The sequence below is a fragment of the Mobula birostris genome, chromosome 11 (assembly GCF_030028105.1).
Source record: "Mobula birostris isolate sMobBir1 chromosome 11, sMobBir1.hap1, whole genome shotgun sequence".
In the NCBI taxonomy this organism is placed as follows: domain Eukaryota; kingdom Metazoa; phylum Chordata; class Chondrichthyes; order Myliobatiformes; family Myliobatidae; genus Mobula; species Mobula birostris.
The window spans coordinates 21,047,683-21,068,767 of NC_092380.1; the positions used below are offsets into that span (position 1 = coordinate 21,047,683).

At 48.2% G+C, this 21,085-nt stretch overlaps 1 protein-coding gene across 3 annotated transcripts in view; it reads right to left on the reverse strand.

Annotated features, from left to right (window-relative positions):
- The window catches only part of LOC140205429 (circularly permutated Ras protein 1-like), a 76,611-nt gene that overhangs the window by 40,242 nt on the left and 15,284 nt on the right, over positions 1 to 21,085 (reverse strand). For 2 of the 3 annotated variants that reach the window (XM_072273032.1, XM_072273031.1), the window contains exons 2-6: positions 13,532 to 13,674; positions 12,981 to 13,340; positions 6,080 to 6,232; positions 3,004 to 3,090; positions 1,795 to 1,883 (exon numbers count right to left, since the gene is read on the reverse strand). In XM_072273032.1, coding sequence (XP_072129133.1) covers positions 1,795 to 1,883; positions 3,004 to 3,090; positions 6,080 to 6,232; positions 12,981 to 13,340; positions 13,532 to 13,640 — 798 coding nt within the window. In that variant the 5' untranslated portion in view covers positions 13,641 to 13,674. The remainder of the gene's footprint in view (positions 1 to 1,794; positions 1,884 to 3,003; positions 3,091 to 6,079; positions 6,233 to 12,980; positions 13,341 to 13,531; positions 13,675 to 21,085) is intronic. The other variant, XM_072273033.1, reaches the window with a different exon arrangement.

A 21,085-nucleotide genomic window follows, 5' to 3' on the forward strand; every position in this document is an offset into this window, starting at 1 on the left:
TGATGTGCCCCAATTAATCAGAATCTACTGTAGTAGATAAATGCCTAACTAATTCGTTATGCCTATGCAAATTCCACATCCCTCCATTCTCTGCACATGCACGTGTCTATCTCAGAGCCTCTTAAACACCTCTATCATATATACCTCCACAAAACACCCCTGGTAGTGCATTCCAGGCACCTACCACTCGGTGTAAAAAAAAACTTGTCCCAAACATTTCCTTAAATTTACCTCTCTCACCCTAAAAGCTTGTTTTCTAGTATTATACATTTTGATCCTGGGTAAAAGATACAGCTTTTGCCTCTGTCTAGGTGTCTCATAATCTTATAGACGTCTATCAGTTGTCCCTTCAGCGTCCAACACTCCAGAGAAAACAACTCAGTTTCCTCTGGAATCTGGAAGTCAGTGGCACACGCACCGACCCTCACTGAGGGGCCAGTGGTGGAAAAGCTGAGCAGTGTCAAATCCTTGGGCGTCAAGCATCTCAGAGGATCAGTTTTGGGCCCAACACCTCAATGAAATCATGAAGAAGGCATGCCAATGATTATACTTCATTTGGAGTTTGAGGAAATTTGGTCTGTCACCAAAGACTCCAGCAAAATCCTACTGATGCACAGTGGAGAGCATTCTGACTGATTGCATCACGGCTTGGTATGGAAGGTTCAATGACAGGGATTGCAAGAGGCTGCAGAGGATTGTAGATCCAGCAGCTTCATCACGGGCGCAACCCTCCCGACCAGCGAGGACATCTCAAAGAAGCAACATCACTGTCACTGCGGCTGGAGCTGGCATGTGAAGTAACCCCTCTGTCAACGTTGGCCATCATTGTGCTGGGCCAAGCTGCATCCTCTGCCTCTCCCCCCCACCATCAAGCCCACAGGGGTGCCGCTGCCTCATGCCTCCAGAAACCCAGGCACGACCTGGCCCTCACAGGCCGTCTATGAGGAGTTTTGCACTGAAGAAAGCTGGTCTACCTGAACAGATGCTGGTGACCTTTTACCGCTGCACCACAGAGAGCATCTTAACATACTGCATCTCTGTGTGGTATCTCAGTTGTACAGCAGCTGATAAGAAAGCACTTCAGCAGGCTGTCTCTAGCACACAGAACATCATTGGGACACAGCTCCCAGCCCTGGAGGACACCTACAGCTCACGCTGCCTAAGGAAAGCTATAAGCATCTGTAAGGACAATACACACCCATGCAATCATCTGTTTGAACTTCTTCCATCTGGCGGACGTTATAAGATTTTCTATGCCCGCACTTCTAGACTGAAAAACAGCTTTTCCCCAGAGCTATAATTGCTCCGAACCAATCGATCAAGCATCATCCATAATTTGTTATATTGCTACTTTAATACTGGTTTTATGGATGTCATGCACCTGAGTTGCGTTTTTGTACTGCTGGACATTGCTCGTACTGGCTGGTTACTTGATTTTATTTATTGTTTATTTATTTTATTTATTTTTTATAGCATTAAGTATGAGAGTTGCAAACTCACTTTCGCTGTATTGGTGCATGACAAATTGTACTATGCAATGACAATAAAGATATTTCAATTTCAACTTCCCCCGATGAAGGCCACTTTGGTTTCCTCCAACGTCCCACAGACACGTGGGTTGGTGGGTTAATGGCCCATCGTGAGCTATCCCGAGTACGTGCGTGTGGTGGGGGTTGGGGATGCAGGGTGGAGGTTTGGGGTGCTGACGGGTGCGTGAGAGGGTTAGATCACAAGAAACACACAGGGAGTGGGCCGACGGCTGCACGTAGGGCACGTCAACGAGAAGCTACTCACCGTGGCGTGGTGCTCCTGTAGGCTGCTGCAAGAGGACGTGGCAGCTGAGCAGTTCAGGCAGTAGGTCGGAGATCCCTGCTGTCCCTTCACTGTAGACCAAGGCACCAAGTTAGAACATGACTGAGGTGTGACAGCCCACATCACACACTCACCTCCGCAGCCTTTACCCAGGGTAACGACAGGTCTATGGCCTGCCTCAATATAACCCCATACCGACAGTGTCCGGTCAAACATCCGCCCCCCACCAAGACCGTCCCTTCAAACCTCCCCACACACACCGTCTCCTCAAACCCCCCTACACACTGTCCCCTCAAACCCCCCCCACACACACCGTCCCCTCAACCCCCCCCACACACACTCACACCGTCCCCTCAAACCCCCACACACACACCGTCCCCTCAAACCCCCCCCACACACACACCGTCCCCTCAAACCCCCCCCCACACACACCGTCCCCTCAAACCCCCCCACACACATACTGTCCCCTCAACCCCCCCCACACACGCACTGTCCCCTCAAACCCCCACACACACACCATTCCCTCAAACCCCCCCACACACACTGTCCCCTCAAACCCCCCCCACACACACCGTCTCCTCAAACCCCCCCCACACACACCGTCTCCTCAAACCCCCCCACACACACCGTCTCCTCAAACCCCCCCACACACAGTCCCCTCAAACCCCTCCCACACACAGTCCCCTCAAACCCCTCCCCACACACACACACTGTCCCCTCAAACCTCCCCACACACACTGTCCCCTCAAACCCCCCCACACACACCCTCCCCTCAAATCCCCCCACACACAGACCGTCCCCTCAAACCCCCCCTACACACACACACCGTCCCCTCAAACCCCCCCCCACACACACACTGTCCCCTCAAACCCCTCCACCCACACACACACTGTCCTCTCAACCCCCCCCCCACACACACACTGTCCCCTCAAATTCCCCCCCCCTCCACACACACCGTCCCCTGAAACTCTGCAGTACCTGTGAAAGAGGTGGACAATTAATGTTTCAGGTCAATGACCTTTCATCCTGATGACATTTCTGTGAGTTCGCAGGTGGTTGAGGTGAGAGAAGGGGTTTCCCGTGGCAGCGGGTGGGGTGGGAAATGGAGGAGTTGAGCAGTTGCCCCGTCAACAGGCCCCTAAAAGCCCATAGCAGAGAGCGATGATCAGCTGTGGAATCAGCAAAGCTTACCATCCTTGATGTTGACCAGTTTTCCCAAATTCACCAGCACCACATTGGTATTCTCTGTTAACTCCTGGGCTTTGGGAGTCAGAGCTGCTGTGGAAAACACAAGGGAAAGTTAACATGAGGAAATCTGCAGATTCTGGCAATTCAAGCAATACACACAAAGACTGCTGGTGAACGCAGCAGGCCGGGCAGCATCTATAGGAAGAGGTATAGTCGACGTTTCGGGCCAGCATTTTTTGTGTGTGTTACAAGGGAAAGTTAGATCACTGCCTCCAGGCAAAGGAGTCCTGGAGAACAAGTAAACAATTAGCATTTGATCTGACTGGTATAATGGAATGATCTGACTGGGAACTCTCAGCTCCCAAATGAAGCCGCAGAGGGTTTAGGGTGACAAGATTGCTGGGCAGGTGGTATTGATACACATGAAGATAGTTGGCAATATTGGAGATGAGGGAATGAAGTGGACCAGTGGTGTTTGGGTGGGAGATTGAGTTCAAATGTGTTAGGTCAACTAAACACAGGATATGTTGAAACCCAAGGCAGCTTCTGTGGAGATAGTAACCGAGTTACTGTTCCGACGGCCAGAAGAGACTTTTAACAATGTTCCTCCCTCTGCGGATGCTGCCCGACCCGCTGAGGGTTTCAGCAGTTGGTTTCTCCTTCATATTTCCAGTATTTGCAACCTTTGCTTGTCATTTACTGCAGGGAATGGATGGAGGGTAGAAGCTCAAAGCACTGCATAATGAATTGATCGGTATGAATAGTGTGCGAGAGAAGTTCTTCACACACACATGACAATAATGAACCAATTCCAAAGTTGCTCAGAGGCTTGTGCTGAGACCAGCACCCACTCTGATAAGAGCGATGGAACATCATTTGTGGTGACACTGTAACTAGTGGCGTCTGGAAGACTTCAGGAAGGGCAGAGTGGAAAGAACACATCACAGTCCTTACTGGGGAGTCAGCAATGGAAAGGGTGAGCAGCTTCAAGTTCCTGGGTGTAAGTATTGAAGAGGATCTCTCCTGAGCCAAGCATATCCCTAGCATATCAACGCAATCATGAAGTCGGCAGGTTAGTGACTATTCCATCAGGAGCTTGGGGACATTTGGTATGTCAACAAAGACTCGCAGATTTCTACAGAGGAACCATAGATAGCATTCCAACTGGTTGCTTCCTTGCCAATAATGGTGGCTCTGAATGCACAGGACAGCAAGAGGTTGACAGGGTTGTAGACTCAGTCTCCTCAATCATGGGCATAACCCACCTCACCATCAATGACACCTTCAAGAGACAGTGCCTCAAGAAGGCGGCATCTATCATTACAGAAACAGCTTCTTCCCCTCCAGCATTAGATTTCTGAACAGTCCACGAACACCACCTCATTATTCCCTTCCTTGCGCACTATCCATTTATTTTAAACTTTATCGTTGTTGTTCGTCCTGCTTCCAGGAAGCAAGCCATTTTGCGCCGTGTGAGAGAGTGATAATAAACCTGATTCTGACAGCAGCGGAATTCACGGGCATTGGCAGGCTGGTGAAGTGGGCAGACACACAACATTGAAACCTAATACAGTGAGAGGGCGAATCAGGAGAGGCCGCACTGATCCAGAGAAGCTGGAAGCCCAGGAGCTGGATCTCAGGTAGATTAGCTCCAGGCGTCCTGGACTTTCTAAAACACCGAAGTATGGAAATAATGCTAAATGTTACTAAGTAATACACACAAAATGCTGGAGGAACTCAGTAGGCCAGGCAGCATCTAAGGAAAAGAGCACAGTCGACGTTTCAGGCTGAGACCCATTACTGTGTCTGGTTAAGCACCAGCTCAGGCATTGGAAACACTATGGCCATCATAGGGGCATTGACCATCATTGGCCCCAAGGCCATCACTGATTGCTGGGCTCTGCACTTCGGGAAGGGCATTGCCATCCTGGACAGAGTGCAGAGGGAGTTGACCAGAGTGCCTTGGCTTTGGCGACGTCTGTCCCGGCAAGACGATGAGCTGTGGTTCAGGGGAGGTGGCCTGAAGTGTGAGCAGGTGTGGCAGGTAAAGGGGTGGGGAAATTGTGTTTCCAGTGGCAGGGAACAGAGCAAAAGACAGAGGGGAAGAGGAGGCTTTTCCTTTCATTGTACAAATTGTAGTCTTCAGCAAACGACTACAAGGAGTGGCAGAAGTGGGTTGGAGGGAGCTTTCCAAGGACAATTGGGTGAACATTCAGAGGGAAGGAAAGGTGAGAGGGAAGTTCACGGGCTGGAAGAGTCTTAGTGTCAGTGAGAGGGAACACCTCCTCTGGAAGATCCCTGACCCTCTCACTGACTTTATTATCCTGTTCCACACAGGAGTGTTGCTGGTGGAGTGTAAAGTTCTCCCTCTCCACCTCCCACCACCCACACGCCACCTCCCCAGCCTCCCTGCTATCCATCTCACAGCTGGTGAGTGCGGAAAGGTCCAGTTTAATTTGGTGTGTCGCGGTCCACACAGACACAATGGGCTGAAGGGCCTCTTCCAGAGCTACACACACACAAAATGCTGGAGGAACTCAGCAAGGTAGGCAGCATCTCTGGAGGGGTCGTTTCAGGCCGAGGCTCTTCATCAGGACTGGAAAGGAAGGGAAAAGAAGGCAGAATAAAAGGGTGGGCGGGGGTGGAGGAAGGAAGAAGTTTGAGCTGGCAAGTGGTAGGCCAGACCAGAGGAGGGAGAAGGTTGGTGGGTGGCCAAACTGTCCCACGTCCGGAGGATCCATGGACAGGGAATGGTGAGGCTGCCTTGTTCCAGGGTCCATGGAGCCAGTCTGAGTTGCGGGAGCTGTCCCGACTGCCATCATGCCCAGTGCCTGGAACCATGGGGCCATTTCCGAGAGCAGAGGTCGTGGTCTCTCCCTCTGGGAGAATAGATCTGGGACCAAGGCAACGTAGTTCCCTCACCGACCACCCAAAGTCCCGCTGAAGGGTCTCAGTCCAAAACGTCAACTGTACTCTTTTCCCCAGATGCTGGCTGGCCTACTGAGTTCCCAAAGTGCCTGCACCCCAGTGCACGAAGGAATACTGAGCAAACAAACAGCCGTACTCCACCCTGACTCACGTCTATCTGGCAGAGGGGGTGCGAACGCCGGGGGCCTGGCTCCTGGGGCGGTCCACGGGCCAGGGCCGGGGGCAGGGCTCGACTCCAGCACCTGCAGGTACTCAGCCGCCTTCTTCATGTTGGGAGGCCTGGGCGGGAGGGGAGGCGGCACACCTGGAACACAGTGAGGGAGGGAGTCAGTCTCACCTGCACAGGACACTTACACACCGCCTCAGCAAACCCCACCCCACCCAACCCTGCACTCCTGACCACACACCACTCACCCACGTACCCCTCACGACCCATTCCCCCAGCTCACAACCCCACACCTCCCCCCCTCCACATACAAACACCCCCTACACACCACTCCCCTCCAAGTGCCCCTCACCTCCCCCAACCCCCAGTCCCTAACCCCTCCCACCCCTAGGGGGAGCTGCTCTGGGGAGAGGCCCTGGCCTCAGGCCCCTGACTCTGGGTGCCACACTGGGACGAGGGGGTGGATAGGGAAGCGGTCAGAGTGCCTGAGACGGTGAGAGTTCCTGGGCACGGAGATGTTGGGAATAGAGATGGAGTGGGATTCCGGGATGAAGGAGAAGGGGATTATGTCCTGTTTACATTAACGCCGTTGAGCTTCAAAATTACAATCAACCAATTGATGCTGATTAAATGGCTCCTTTTTGAAATACAAGTGAAACAGTAAATGTTAAATGATTATAATGAGGGAGGGATGCTGACCTTGGCTGCAGAGAGCGAGCTGTGCACTGAGGAGAGGCTGAACCCTCCCCACTGCACTGAGCGAGACTCTCCAAGAGGAAACGTTTTTCCCAGGAAGTTCACACTGAATTTCTGACTTCAGGGTCACAGGCCCTTCGGCCCACTGAGTCCATACTGTTCATCAATCACCCATTTACACCGAGCCACCCGAGCCCACTTTATTCCCGTCGGTACCCTCACCTAGCGGGGAGATCTGGCGTAGTGGGAATCGCCACCGGATCAGTAATCCAGAGACCCAGTTATATGCTGGGGACATGAGTTCGAATCCCACCAGGGCAGATGGTGAATTTGAATTCAATTAAAAAAATCTCAGTTGTCAATTGTCATAAAAATCCATCTGGTCCACCAATGTCCTTTAGGGGAGGAATCCTGCCGTCCTGACCTGGTCTGGCCCAGACCCACAGCAATGGTTGACTCTTAAAATAGGGATGGGCAGTAAATGCTGGCTTAGCTGGCGAAGCCCACATCCCATAAATGAATAAATTAATCCACCAACCTGCACCTCATTGGGAAACCAAAGCACTCTGGGGGTGGGGGGACCCAGATAGCCATAGGGAGAGCGTGCAAACTCCACATAGACAGCACCCGAGTGCAGGATCGAACTGTGGTCTCTGAAGTTGTGAGGTAGCAGCACGATCCCTCACACCACTGTGTTGCTCTACCTGTAGCAGGACTGGAAGAGAGAGCTGCATCCGCTCTGCAATAGTTCTTATGGGAAGGCAGATGGTGTGGATCGGAAGGACTTTAGACTGGGAGTGGAAGCATTACAACATATAACCATCTAACAATTACAGCACAGAAACAGGCCATCTCGGCTCCTCTAGAACGTTTACTCTCACCTAGTCCCACCGACCTACACTCAGCCCATAACCCTCCATTCCTTTCCTGTCCATATAGCTATCCAATTTAACTTTAAATGACAATATCGAACCTGCCTCAAACACTTCTGCTGGAAACTTGTCCACACAGCTACCACTCTCTGAGTAAGGAAGTTCCCTCTCATGTTACCCCTAAACTTTTGCCCTTTAACTCTCAACTCATGTCCTCTTGTTTGAATCTCCCCCACTCTCAATGGAAAAAGCCTATCCACGTCAACTCTATCTATCCCCCTCATAATTTTAAATACCTCCCTCAAGTCCCCCCTCAACCTTCTACGTTCTAAAGAATAAAGACCCAACTTGTTCAACAGGGAGATATCTAAAACAAACACCAGAGGAAAGGCTCACAGGTAGACAGCTTTAGGCACCAGAAGTAGAGGGAATACGAATGAAATGAGAAATGTAATCCGAGTACTAGTGCAGAAAGAGAGTGAGAGACTTACAGTAATACAGCAAACAGCACCAATCAAACAATACAGATTTAGGCCCTTTAGTTCAATCATGGTCTCCTCCCAGTTAGACCCAATTTTTTGTATTTGACCATACAATATGCCTCTAAACCCTGCTCCTCCATGTACCTGCTTCAACCATTTCCTCTGGCAGCTCATTCCACATGCTCACCACCCCCTGCATGAAATGTTTGTCCCTCAGGTTCCTTTTAAACCTTTCTCCTCTCACCCTAAATCTGTACCTCTAGTCTTGGACTCCCCTGACCCTGGGGAAAAGACTTTTACCATCCACCTTGCCTAAAACTCTCATAATTTCAAACTTTATAACTTTTGCAAGGTTACCCCTTATTCCTCTGTGTTCCAAGGAATAAAGACCTGTCCTGCCCCATAACTCAGGACGCTGCATCCTCATAAACTTTCCCCGCAGTCTTTCCAGTTTGAGCACATCTTTAATACAACTCTATACAGCCTCACCGGTGACTTGGACAACTACAACACAAGGTCCCAACTCCTGCACAAGGGTACACACTCAAAATGCATGTTAAGTTTCAGAAGTCAGGATCAAACAAAACATGTGAGGTGTATAAAGAAACCAGAAAAGAACTAAAGGAGGGAATTAGAAAGCCAGGAGGGGCCATGAAAAGCCTTTGGCAAGTTGGATTAAAGTAAATCCCAAGGCATTTTGTACACACATCAAGAGTAAAAGGATAATTTGGGAGAGGTTGGGGGCCTCTCAACGATAAAGGGAGGAACATTTGCTTGGATGCTGAGAATGTGAGTGAGGTACTTAATGAATACTTTACTTCAGTATTTACCAAGGAAAAGGATATAATGAGATCAGTGCTGAGTGTATAAATATGTTAGGCTGTTTACAGGTCAAGGAGGAGGAAGTGTTGGACCTCCTAATGAACGTTAAGGTGGATAAATCCCCAGGGCCTGATGGGATTTACCTTAGGTTATTGAAAGATCCAAGAGACAAGATTGCTGGGCCCTTGACCAGTATCTTCATGTCCTTTCTACCTACAGGTGAGGTCCTGGAGGACTGGCAAATGGCTAATGTTGTACCTCTATTTAAAGAAGGGAACAAGGAAAAATCCTGGAAACTAGACTGGCGAGTCTCACGTCAGTTGTTGGGAAATTTCTGGAGAGAAAGTTCTTGGGGATAGGATATATGAGCATTTGGAAACCCTTGGGCTAATTAGGGAGAGGCAGCATGACTTTGCGCGTGGCAGGTCGTGTCTTACCAACTTGACTGAGTTTTTTGACACGGTGATGAGAGAGATTGATGAGGGGAGGGCAGTGGATGTTGTCTGCATGGATTTTAGTGAGGCATCTGACAAAGTCCCTCATGGGAGGCTAATCCAGAAGGTCAAGATGCTTGGGGTCTACAGCAAATTGGCTGTTTGGATTCAGAACTAGCTTGCACATAGAATATAGAGGGTAGTGGGTGAAGGGGCTTATTTAAGCTGGAAGTCTGTAATTAGTGGTGTTCCACAGGGATCTGTGCTGGGACCTCTGCTGTCTGTGATATATATAAATGACCTGGATGAAAATGTAAATGAGTAGGTTAGTAAATTTGCAGATGATACCAAGATTGGTGGAGTTGTGGGTGGAGTTGTGACTGGCAAAGAATACAGCACCATATAGATTGGTTGCAGATATGGGCTGAGAAATGGCAAGTGGAGCTTAACCCAGATAAATGTGAGGTGTTGCACCTCGGTAGGGAAGATGCAAGGAGACCGTACACTGTTAAGGACAAGGTCGATAAGTTAGTTATCAAGGCTTATTGAATGCTTGCTTTTAGTAGTTGAGGCACTGAGTTCAAAAGTCAGGAGGTTATGTTGCAACTTTATAAAACTCTGGTGAGGCCACATCTGGAGTTTTGTGTACAGTTCTAGTCACCCCACTGTAGGAAGGATGTTGAGGCTTTGGAGAAGGTGTGGAGAGGTTTACCAGGATGCTGCCTGGTTTAGAGGGCATGAGCTATCACGAGAGGCTGGATAAACTTGGGTTGTTTTCTCTGGAGCGTCGGCGGCTGAGGGGAGATCTGATAGAAGTTTATAAGATTATGAGAGGCATAGATAGAGTGGACAGAGAATATCATTTCCTCAGGTTGAAATGTATAATACCGGAGGACATGCATTGAAGGTGAGAGGGGGTAGGTTCAAGGGGGATGTGAGGGGTAAATTTTTTACTCAGAGTGTGGGGGATGTCTGGAATGTGCTGCCTGGTACAGTGGTAGAGGCTCTTAAGAGGCGTTTGGATAGGCACATGGGTGTAATAAAGATGGAGGGATATGGACATGGTGTACATAGGAGGGATTAGTGTTTGGGTGTTTTGATTTGCTTTTTAGCTGGTTCAGCACAACATTGTGGGCCGAATGGCCTGTTCCTGTGCTCAGCAGGGCAGGCAGCACCTATTGAAATGTTATGGGCTGAGACCCTTCCTCAGGACTCACAGTGCCCTGATTGATAAAGGCCAGTACGCGAAATGCCTTTTTCACCACCCTGTCTATCCTGAATTTGCGGTGAATTGAATTGAAGTGGTGATTTATCTGATTTTAATTTGGAGATACTGCACGAAACTGGCCCTTCTGATCACCCGATCCTCACCACCCAGCAACCCACTGAGCCTAATCACAGGACAATTTACAATGGCCAATTAACCTACTAACCAGAAGGCCTTTGGACTGTGGGAAGAAACCAGAACACTCGGAGAAAACATTCACGGTTCACGGGGAGAACGTACAAACTCCTTACAGACGGTGCTGGAATTGAACTCTGAACTCCAGAACATCTGGAGGTGTAATAGTGTCGTGCTAACAGAGTGTACAAGATACACTGAATTATGGTGTTAACAATATTGAGGGAATGATTCGAGGGCCATCGCTGAGGTCAGACTACAAGACAGTCAGTCTGCAGGCTGAACACAGCAAGTTGCTGGAACGTCAACGGATTCCATCGGATGGGTGCCTGTAGGAAAATGCCTGTTGGAGTCTGTGATTTATAGCTGCACTCAAACTACTGTTCTTCACGTGTGCTGGGTTCTTACTCTCGGATCTTGTCAAGTGGCCTGGCGTTCAACATCTTCAGGTAAGGCCTAGAAGACGTGAGTCTTCAGGGTGAAGCCCTGTAGACGATCCAATTCCTCACCGGTGTTGCCGACTGAAGCATCGGGGGGGGAGATTGAAACTTCAAGACAGAAGTGTACACTGCTATTGAAAGAAGTCTGTCTGTCTGTCTGTCTGTCTGTCTGTCTGTCTGTCTCTCTCTCTCTCTCTCTCTCTCTCTCTCTCTCTCTCTCTCTCTCTCTCTCTCTGTCTCTCTGTCTCTCTCTCTCTCTCTCTCTCATTGAGTGAGAGTCTGTCGGCCTTTGAGTCGGGGGCTCGTGAGTGAGAGAGCCTGTCTGAGATGTTGAAGTGTTGGGATGGACAATAGTTTTTGAGGGACGCTAGATTATGGTCCCTGGGGGCTTGCATGGTAGAGGGGGTGGTGATGCTGTTGCTGGAGCAAGTTGGGGGGGGGGGGGAGGATTGATCTTTTTGCTGCTGCTTACGCATGGGGGGGAGGTGGGGCTTAGGGGTTCTAACGTTTTCTGTCATTCATTCTGAGGCTTTCTTCTGTTTTGTGGACGCCTGTGAAGAGTAAGGATTTCAGGCTGTATCCATTCCCTGATATTAAATTGAACCCTTGAGCCACTGGGGTAAGGCAGCAGCAACGTAGCATTGATATTCAACCTGACGGTGTACAAAGATTTATCAAATAATAACCACAATAAAGTTTAGGTCATTATGAGCCAAATGGGACTAGCTGAGACGAACATCTTGGTTGGCATGGACAGGCTGAGCCGATAGGCCTCTGGGTCTTTATCAAGGAAAATGGGATTCACAAGGAAGAAATTAACAAGTTTCCAGGTGTGTTCATTAAAACAGAAAATTCTGAAAATAAGCAACCGGTCAGGCAGCAGCCATGGAGAACAAAACATCTCAGATGAGTACTATGCTATTTAAAAGTGGGGGAGGGGGCAGAAATGATATCATTGGCCGGTTAGTCCAGTTCTATGTAGACCATAAGCTAGGTGGAGTGCTTGGTCCTTTCTGATCCTGCACGATCCCCATGACACTTGACTTTCCTAAATGCCAGAAACTCAAGATGGAAATTATTATGTTTTGTAACTTCAAAACATTAATTTACTTCAAAGACGACACGGTAGTCCGAAATACGGGTGTTACTTTCAGCAAGGCGTGCACGTATCACGTGGTAGTGTGATGACGTATGCAATTAATGTATTTCACACATAACCCATAATTAATTAAATCCTTAATCAACAACAGATTTGCAAGATTACTCAAATAGCACTTAAATACACAACAGAAATCACAACAGCAGTTCCATGCCGTAGGAAGCTGTCGAGGGATGACTCCCTCTGGAACAAGCACACACTGTTTTAGGTGACTCACACGAGGTATAGTGAATCTTCCCAACTCCTGCATCCTACCTTCTGGTTATGAAGGTGAACATGTACCCGAGTTGGCCTCCCATTGCCTGCTTGCTGGGGCCTCATGGGCGTATGTGGGGCTGTGTCTTGACAGCCAGAGGGAGGAGGGAATGAGAAAGGAGAGGACATTCAGGGCAGTGAAAGAAGGCAGAGGAAAGGGGAGGGATACCATGGGGCGGGGCGGGGGTGCAGAGTGAGGACCTTTCGCCACTCACAGAGAAGGGCCAGAGGAAGACGGTGCGAGGGAGGCCCAGTAACCAAGGGAACGGCTGGGATGAGGAAGCAACAACACTGTTACAACACTGTTTATGTGCTGGAGCTCACCTTGGGCTATCCTGTGCCGGGGAAGTCTGGGTGGAGGCACTGGTGGTGTGTCGGAGAAATGCTGCCCAGCTTGGGGGTCTGAAGCCTTCCTACTTTCAGCAACACTGCTGCAGTCCTTGCCCCCAGTGTGTGGGCTGAGCCCCAATCCGCTTTCGGCGGCAGGTGCGGAAGGAGTGACCACAGGCATGGAGTTGCTGTTGAGGTAGATAGGGTCGCCGCCCCCCACACCTCCTTCACACACCCATGGATTCAGCCGGCAAGGCTCATACACCCGGTCGTAGAGTGGAGAGGTTACCAGCTGTTGTTCTTCTGGGGCTGGGCCGCAGGTCGCCACGGGGTCGTAGACGGGAAGTCCCTGCCCTGCAGTGAATAATACAGTTGAAGTTACTGCGGGAACAGACGTAGCTACCGTGACGACAAAGCTGTAGCCACCATGACAGCAGTGGCTGTAGTCACTACAGGAACCACGGCTGTAGTTACCATGGTAACAGCGGTAGGCATAGAGATGCATGTGAAGCCTCTGAAACGCTACACAACTGGCTGGCACTTACCAATCCCATCACTGCTCTCGGACCCCGAGGGGCAAACTCCACCGGGCTGCTTGGTGTGATTCGTGTCAGCTGGACTCCGAATGTAGAAGTGGCTGCTGGCAAACTCCATCTTCTTCTTTCACAGAAGCTCACAGTGGTCAAACCTGAAAAGTTAAAGAACTGGCTAGAACATTCATGTCCTGTTATTAACCCTTCCAAACAGAGAGGCTGTGCTGGTGACATGAACAGGACCTCCCATGTGTTTTTTTTTCCTGACAACAGGTCCTGATGTCCTGCCTGTCACTTAAACTGACAGCATTGTGCAGGGGTCCAGGAGGCTCTGAAGTGGGCAGAGGGGCCTTGGGCACAGCAGAGAGAGCCTGGCACCCCAGAGTTGTTCTTAAATGAAATCCAGAGAGACTTCTTTCCTGGCATGGGGATCAAATCCGGACAGTCACCTTGAACATTCAGGGGCTGGGGTCAGGTGCAAAGGAGGGAACTGAAATGGAGGCAGAAAACACATCGTTGCAGGCTGGTCTTCATCAGTCAGGGCAGGAGACGGGATGTTATGCCACCGTTGTACAAGTTGTTGGTGAAGCTGTGCACGGTTTTGGTCACCCTATTATCGCAAAGACCTGGTGAAACTGGAAGGAATGCAGAAAAGATTTACAAGGATTTTGCCAGGACTAGAGCGCTGGAGCCTACAGGGAGAGGTCAGCCTGGCTCGGTCTTTATTCCCTGAAATGTATAGAAATGTTTAAAATTATGACAGACATACACAAAGTAGACAGTAACAGTCTTTTCCCCGGGGTAGGGGAGACCAAAACTAGTATGAGATTAGGTAGATTTGAAAGGGACCTGAGGGGTTAATTTTTCACAGAGAGCATGCAGAATGAGCTGCTAGACTCATTCCTCCAAGATGCAGCACAGAGTGTCATAGGAAGTCATTCCTGCCTGTGGCCATCAAACTTTACAACTCCTTCCTTGGACGGTCAGACACCCTGAGCCAATAGGCTGGTCCTGGACTTATTTCATAATTTACTGGCATAATTTACATATTACTATTTAACTATTTATTACTATTTTCTATTACTATTTATTATTTCTATGACTATTACAATTTACTAATAGTAATATTACTATTACTATTTATTAATTATGGTGTAACTGTAACGAAAACCAATTTCCCCCGGGATCAATAAAGTATGACTATAACTATGACTAGAGGAAAGAATCAGATTTAATATCACTGGCGCTTGTCATGAAATTTATTAACTTTTGCAGCAGCAGTAAAATACATAATAGAGAAAAAAACTGAATTACGGTAAGTATACATGTATTAAATATTTAAATTAAATAAGCAGTGTAAAAAAAGAAATTTAAAAGAGTAGGGAGGTGGTGTTCATCCTTTCAATGTCCTTTCAGAAATTGAATGGCAGAGGGGAAGAAGCTGTTCCTGAATCACTGAGTGTGTATCTTCAGGCTTCTGTACCTCCTTCCTGATGGTAGCAATGAGAAGAGGGCATGTCCCGGGTGGTGGGGATCCTTAATCGTGGACGTTGCCTTTCTGAGGCGCAGCTCCTTGAAGATGTCCTGGACACTACGGAGGCTAGTGCCCATGATGCAGCTGACTAAGTTTACAACTCACTACAGCTTATAAGACCATAAGATATAGGAGCAGAAGTAGGCCATTTGGCCCATCGAGTCTGCTCCGCCATTCAATCATGGGTTGATCCAATTCTTCCAGTCATCACCATTCCCCTGCCTTCTCCCCATATCCTTTGATGCCCTGGCTACTTAAAAACCTATCTATCTCTGCCTTAAATGCACCCAACGTCTTGGCCTCCACAGCCGCTCGTGGCAACAAAATTCCACAGATTTACCACCCTCTGACTAAAGTAATTTCTCCACATTTCTGTTCTAAACATACGTCCTTCAATTCTGAAGTTGTGTCTTCTTGTCCTAAACTCCCCTACCATGGGAAATAACTTTGCCATATCTAATCTGTTCAGGCCTTTTAACATTCGGAATGTTTCTATGAGGTCCCCCCTCATTCTCCTGAACTCCAGGGAATACAGCCGAAGAGCTGCCAGATGTTCTTCATACGATAACCCTTCCATTCCTGGAATCATTCTCGTGAATCTTCTCTGAACTCTCTCCAATGTCAGTATATCCTTTCTAAAATAAGGAGCCCAAAACTGCACACAATACCCCAAGTACTTACTGTACTTTGATCCTGCGCAGTAGCTCCCCCCACCCCCCCCCCCACATACCAGACGGTGATGCAGCTCGTCTGTATGCTCTCCACAGCACATCTGTAGAAGTTTGCGAGTGTGCTAGGCGACATGCCAAATCTCTTCAAACTCTTAATGAGATATAGCTGGTGAGGCAGGTACAATACTATAATTTCAGAAACAGTTGGACAGCTACTCGGAGGCACGGGGCTCAGAGTGATCTGGGCTGAACACAGGAAACTGGGACGAGCCTGTAGCTGTGCTGTATTGCCCTAAGACCCTATCTTCAGGTGCTAGGTTACCCTTTCCTGACACCAAACGAGATCCCAGTTGGGCAGCTCATTCAGAGGCCTGTTTCCCAGCTCTGCTGCAACTCTCCAGCTTGGTTCCCTGCCCGCTGTATTCCCCCATGGTGGCACCGACAAACAGTCCGTCCCCAGGGCAGACAAGACAGGTGTTTACACTCCCCTTAGTCTTTCCACCATCGACTCAAACACCGGCACACCAGGTTAGAAAGCACAGCCCTGTGGTTATTACCTCTTCACACTGGCTGTCACTCGTGTTTAGAATTTCAGAGGGGACTCGTGGAGGATTGTTGTGCTGAGGGGGAGGGAGGAGGAGCCGATGCAATTTTGTCTGTGGGCCTTGCCTTGAACCGTAAAAACATAGGAGCAGAATTAGGACATTCGGCCCATTAAGTCTCCTCTGATCCACTTTTCCTCTCAGCCCCAATCTCCTGTCTTTTTCCCATATCCCTTCAAGCCCTGACCAGTCAAGAATCTATCAACCTCTGCCTGAAATATACATACAGACTTGGCCTTCTTCCCAGTCAGTCTTGGGTGAATGTGGACTGTAATCAAGCAACCCGGCTAGACCCAATGGTCAGCTGTGGAGCAGTGGGTGGGTGAGGGGGATGTTGGTGGTTTGTGATTGGGGAAACGATGGGTGGTGGGGCGATGATGGGTGGTGGGGAGACTGATTACCCCAGGGTAATCATACCAAGCATGGACTACCTCCAAATTAAATTTGCTACCAGAAGGATGTGGCAGTGATAAAGAGTGTGCGGAGCAGATCCCCAGGATGACGCCTGGGATGGAGGGCAGGAAGTCAGGGAGATTAGATAGCCTGAGTTTATTTTCACAGGAAGGCAGGAGACTGAGATTTATTTCATGGTGAGGAGGACAGATAGAATCTCTCTCTCCCCCACGGCAGGGGAGTTTGGGACCAGAGGGCACAGGTTTAACGTGAGGGTAGAAATTCAAAGGAGATCTGCAGGGTTAGAGATTCACCCTCAGGAATGAGCTGCCAGAGGAAGTGGCAGTACAGACACGACCACGTTTGGTCAAAAATCACACAGTATGAGAACAGGCCCTTCAGCCCAACTGGCCCATGCTGACCAACATACCCTCCAAGACAGTCCCATCTGCCGTTATTTGGCTGGCATGGTGGGTTTTGAAAGCTGTTATAGCTTTCCACCAGTTGAGGTAACCAGTGACAGTGAAGGTAGACTCAGAATGGAATCTATATCCTCCACACAGGAAATGACTGCATATGAAGCAGAACGTAGTACCTTTCGTGATCGAATATTCCAGTCAGACAAACCAGCCGAATAAAACTCCTTTGCTGATTGCCAAACTGTTGCGAGCAGCGAAGGGTACTTTTTCCAATGCTGACTGACGGGGTCCTTCCTCAGGCTGCTGGCTAACATCGCTAGCAGTATTCCCACTAGCACCAAGAGCAGCCTCATCCACGTTCTCTTCCGAATCTCGCTCCCTTTCTTGTTCCTCTACTTCGCCCTCACACTCCTTCGATGAACTGCTGTCGTCCTCATCCCTACTTACTCCTTTCTGCAAGTCACTTTCAATTAAGACATGCTCAGGCTGAAACACCACTGATTCCTCTGGGTGAGGTCGTTTTCTCACTAAAACTCGATCCATTTTCACGCCGGCCAAAATAATGCACGTGCCAGGCCCACGGTAGCTTGTAAAAGCACAATGTGTGTGTGTGTGTGTGTGTGGAGGGCATCCGTTAGTCTCGTGAGACCATGGATCTGCGCCTGGATGTATACTGTCAATCTCTCGCATGAGTGAGAGTGAGTGACATCACCACCTTAAGTGATCTTAGATCAGTTTAACTGATCTGAGGGCAGCAAAGGCAAGACATTGACAACGAATGAATAAGCAAAAGTGTAGAGTGGATCTGACAAGGTTTATAACTTTATTGCTGCGTGGGTGCTACGGTAATTGGGGGCGCTGTTTCACTCGATCAACTGGAGAAACAAGCTGTATTCAAAACTATACAAAGAAAGTAAAGCAGCTGCAATTTGTATGTGAAATTTCAGTTAATTTCTTGGTGGTGCTACGCTGGTGCTATTGCAATCTCTGCTGGGGCTATAGCACCAGCTAACACTACCTTATCGCCACCCCTGGTCCAACACCTTGCTATAAATCGTGCTCTTAAGTCCCAGCAGCAGCCAGCAAAATGTTTCCTGTTTCACTCTTTCCTGTTTAATAACACTTTCCCTACAGCAAGACAACCAAAACTGAACACAATACTCCAAGTGTGGCCTCTGCGGCGTCCTGCACCACCGCACCATCACCTCCCTGACTTATGAAGGCCTGCTTGCCGAAAGTCTTCTTTACCTGTGACTTCCACTTTCAGGGAAACATGTACTCGCTTCCCTGAAAGTGGAAGTTGCAGGTAAAGAAGGTCTCTCTGTCTACAGCACTCCCTGGGGTTCTTCCGGTCACTGTGAAAGGTCTACCCGTATTTGACTTTCCAAAAGGCAACATCTCGGATTTTTCCCAGTTAAACTCCTTCTGCCATTCCCTTCACCCACTACTCAGCTGATCAAGGTCCCACTGTCATTTTGATAATGTTCTTCCTTGTTCACTATACCATCTATTTTACTGTTACCCACAATCTCACTGTTCAATCTAGTTTGGCATATCGCCATGGACACTTCCCAATTTTTAATTGATGTGCCATAGAATGCACCCTCTCTGGATACATAATGGCTTAATATGGCAACTGCTCTGTATGGGACCACAAGAAACTGACGAGTTGTGGACACAGCTCAGCAGATCACAGAAACCAGCTTCCCCTCCATGGACTCTGTCTACAGTTCTTGCTTCCTCAGCATAATCAGAGACCCTCACCACCTCAGACATTCTCTCCTCCATCAGTCTGAAAAGCACACACCACCGGGCTCAAAAGCGGCTTCTACTCCAGTATGATAAGATAGATTCCTGACCTCACAATGACTTTGCACTTTGTTACCTACCTGCATTGCACTTTATTCTACACTCTCTTATTGTTTACCTTGCTCCACATTCATGCATTGTGTAATGTTCGGATTAGTATGATCAGTATGTAAGACAAACTTTTCACTGCAACTCGATACCTGTGAAAATAATAAACCAATTCCAATTGTACGTTCTTTTCCAAATCATTGATATAAATGACAAGCAACAATGGACCCAGCACTCATCCGAGGCACACCACTAGTCATGGGCCTCAAGTCCAAGAAAATCTTCCTCTCTCACTCTCTGTTTTCCTCCATGAAGCCAATTATGTATCCAATTAGCCAGTTCTCCCTGGATTCCATGTAATCTAACCTTCTGGATCGGCCTATCATACGGAACTTTATCATAGGCCTTACTGAGGTTGACATAAACCATGTTTACCGCCCTGCCCTCAAGTTCAACGTAAATTTATCAAAGTACGTTTATGTCACCATATACACCACTGAGATTCATTTTTACTTATTTACAGATAAGGTGCAGAATAAGCCCTTCCAGTCCTTCAAGCTGTGCCACAACCCCTGATTGAATCCTAGCCTAGTCAAAACACAATTTACAATAACCAATTAACTGGTAGTCCTTTGGATTGTGGAAGGAAACTGGGGTACCCAAAGAAAACCCATGCATTCCACACGGAGGACGTACAAAGTCCTTACAGAGGATGCCAGAATTGAACTCCGAACTCCAAAACCCCCAGCTATAATAGCATCGCGGTAACTGCCATGCTACCTTCTTGCGGGCATACTCAATAAACCCATAATAGAATAATAGCCATAATAGTATCAATGAAAGACCGCACCATCTTAGGCAATCAACCAGTGTGCAAAAGACAACAGTGCAAATACAAAAAAAATTATATATATACTTTGTGGCAGCAGTACAATGTAATATATGATAAATATAGAAAAAAAAAGAATTACAGTGATTATATATTTATATTGGCTTGCTGGTGGCGTAGTGGCATCAGTGCCGGAGTTCGGAGCGAAGGCTCCTGAGTTCGAATCCAGCTGGCTCCCTTGCACGCTTTCCATCCGTGCTGGGTTGATCGTCGAGCTAGCAACTCGGCCTCATAAAAATAAGAAAGCCTGCTAAAAAAAAAGACGCCGTCATGATGGCGTCCCGATGACTCCACTCGGAGTTAAAGGCTTCCTTCTCATACATGTATATTAAATAGTTAAGTTAACGTTACTGGGGAAAAACAGAAATAAATAAAAAATGTGGTGAGGTAGTGTTCATGGACTCAACGTCCATTTAGAAATTGGATGGTAGAGGGGATGGCAAAGTGGCTTATCATTGAATATGTTAATAAATTTCTACAGATGTACCATTGAACATATCCTGACTGGTTAGATCATGGTCTGCTACTGCAATTTGTATGTACGGACACACAAGTAGCTGCAGAGGGTAGTGGGTTGAGTTTGATACATCTCGGGCACATCCTTTCCCACCGTCGGTAGGATCTACAGGAGGCACTGCCTCAAAAAGGCAGCATGCAGCTTCAAAAATCCCCATGCACCTGGACCATGCCGTCTTCTCACAGCTACCACTGGGCAGGTGGTACAGAAGCCTGAAGTCTCACACCACCAGGTTCAAGCAGAGCATCTTCCCTTCAACCATCTGGTTCTTGAACCAATGGGCAAACTCCTAATCATGACTTAGGCACAGCAACACTGTGACCACTTTGACCACTGCACTACAATGGACCTACAGATACAAAGCCAATGAAATGCAGTTTGCATCTAACCAGAAATGCAAAGAATAGTGTTATTTACATAATAACTGCGAATAAAAAAGCGCTACAGCACACAAATATAAAAGTACTGAGACAGTACAATATGGGTGCAATATTGCTTAGCGCTGTCTCTCTAGTATGGGTGCTCTAATTGTGTCCCTTATTGCACAATTTTGTACAATTTATGCTTTTCTTGTGACTGCTGCTTATCAGATGCTTTGTGATGCTGCTGCAATTAAGTTTTTCATTGTATCTCTGCCTACAAGTGCTTGTGCGTATGACAGTAAACTGAACTTTGATTTCGATT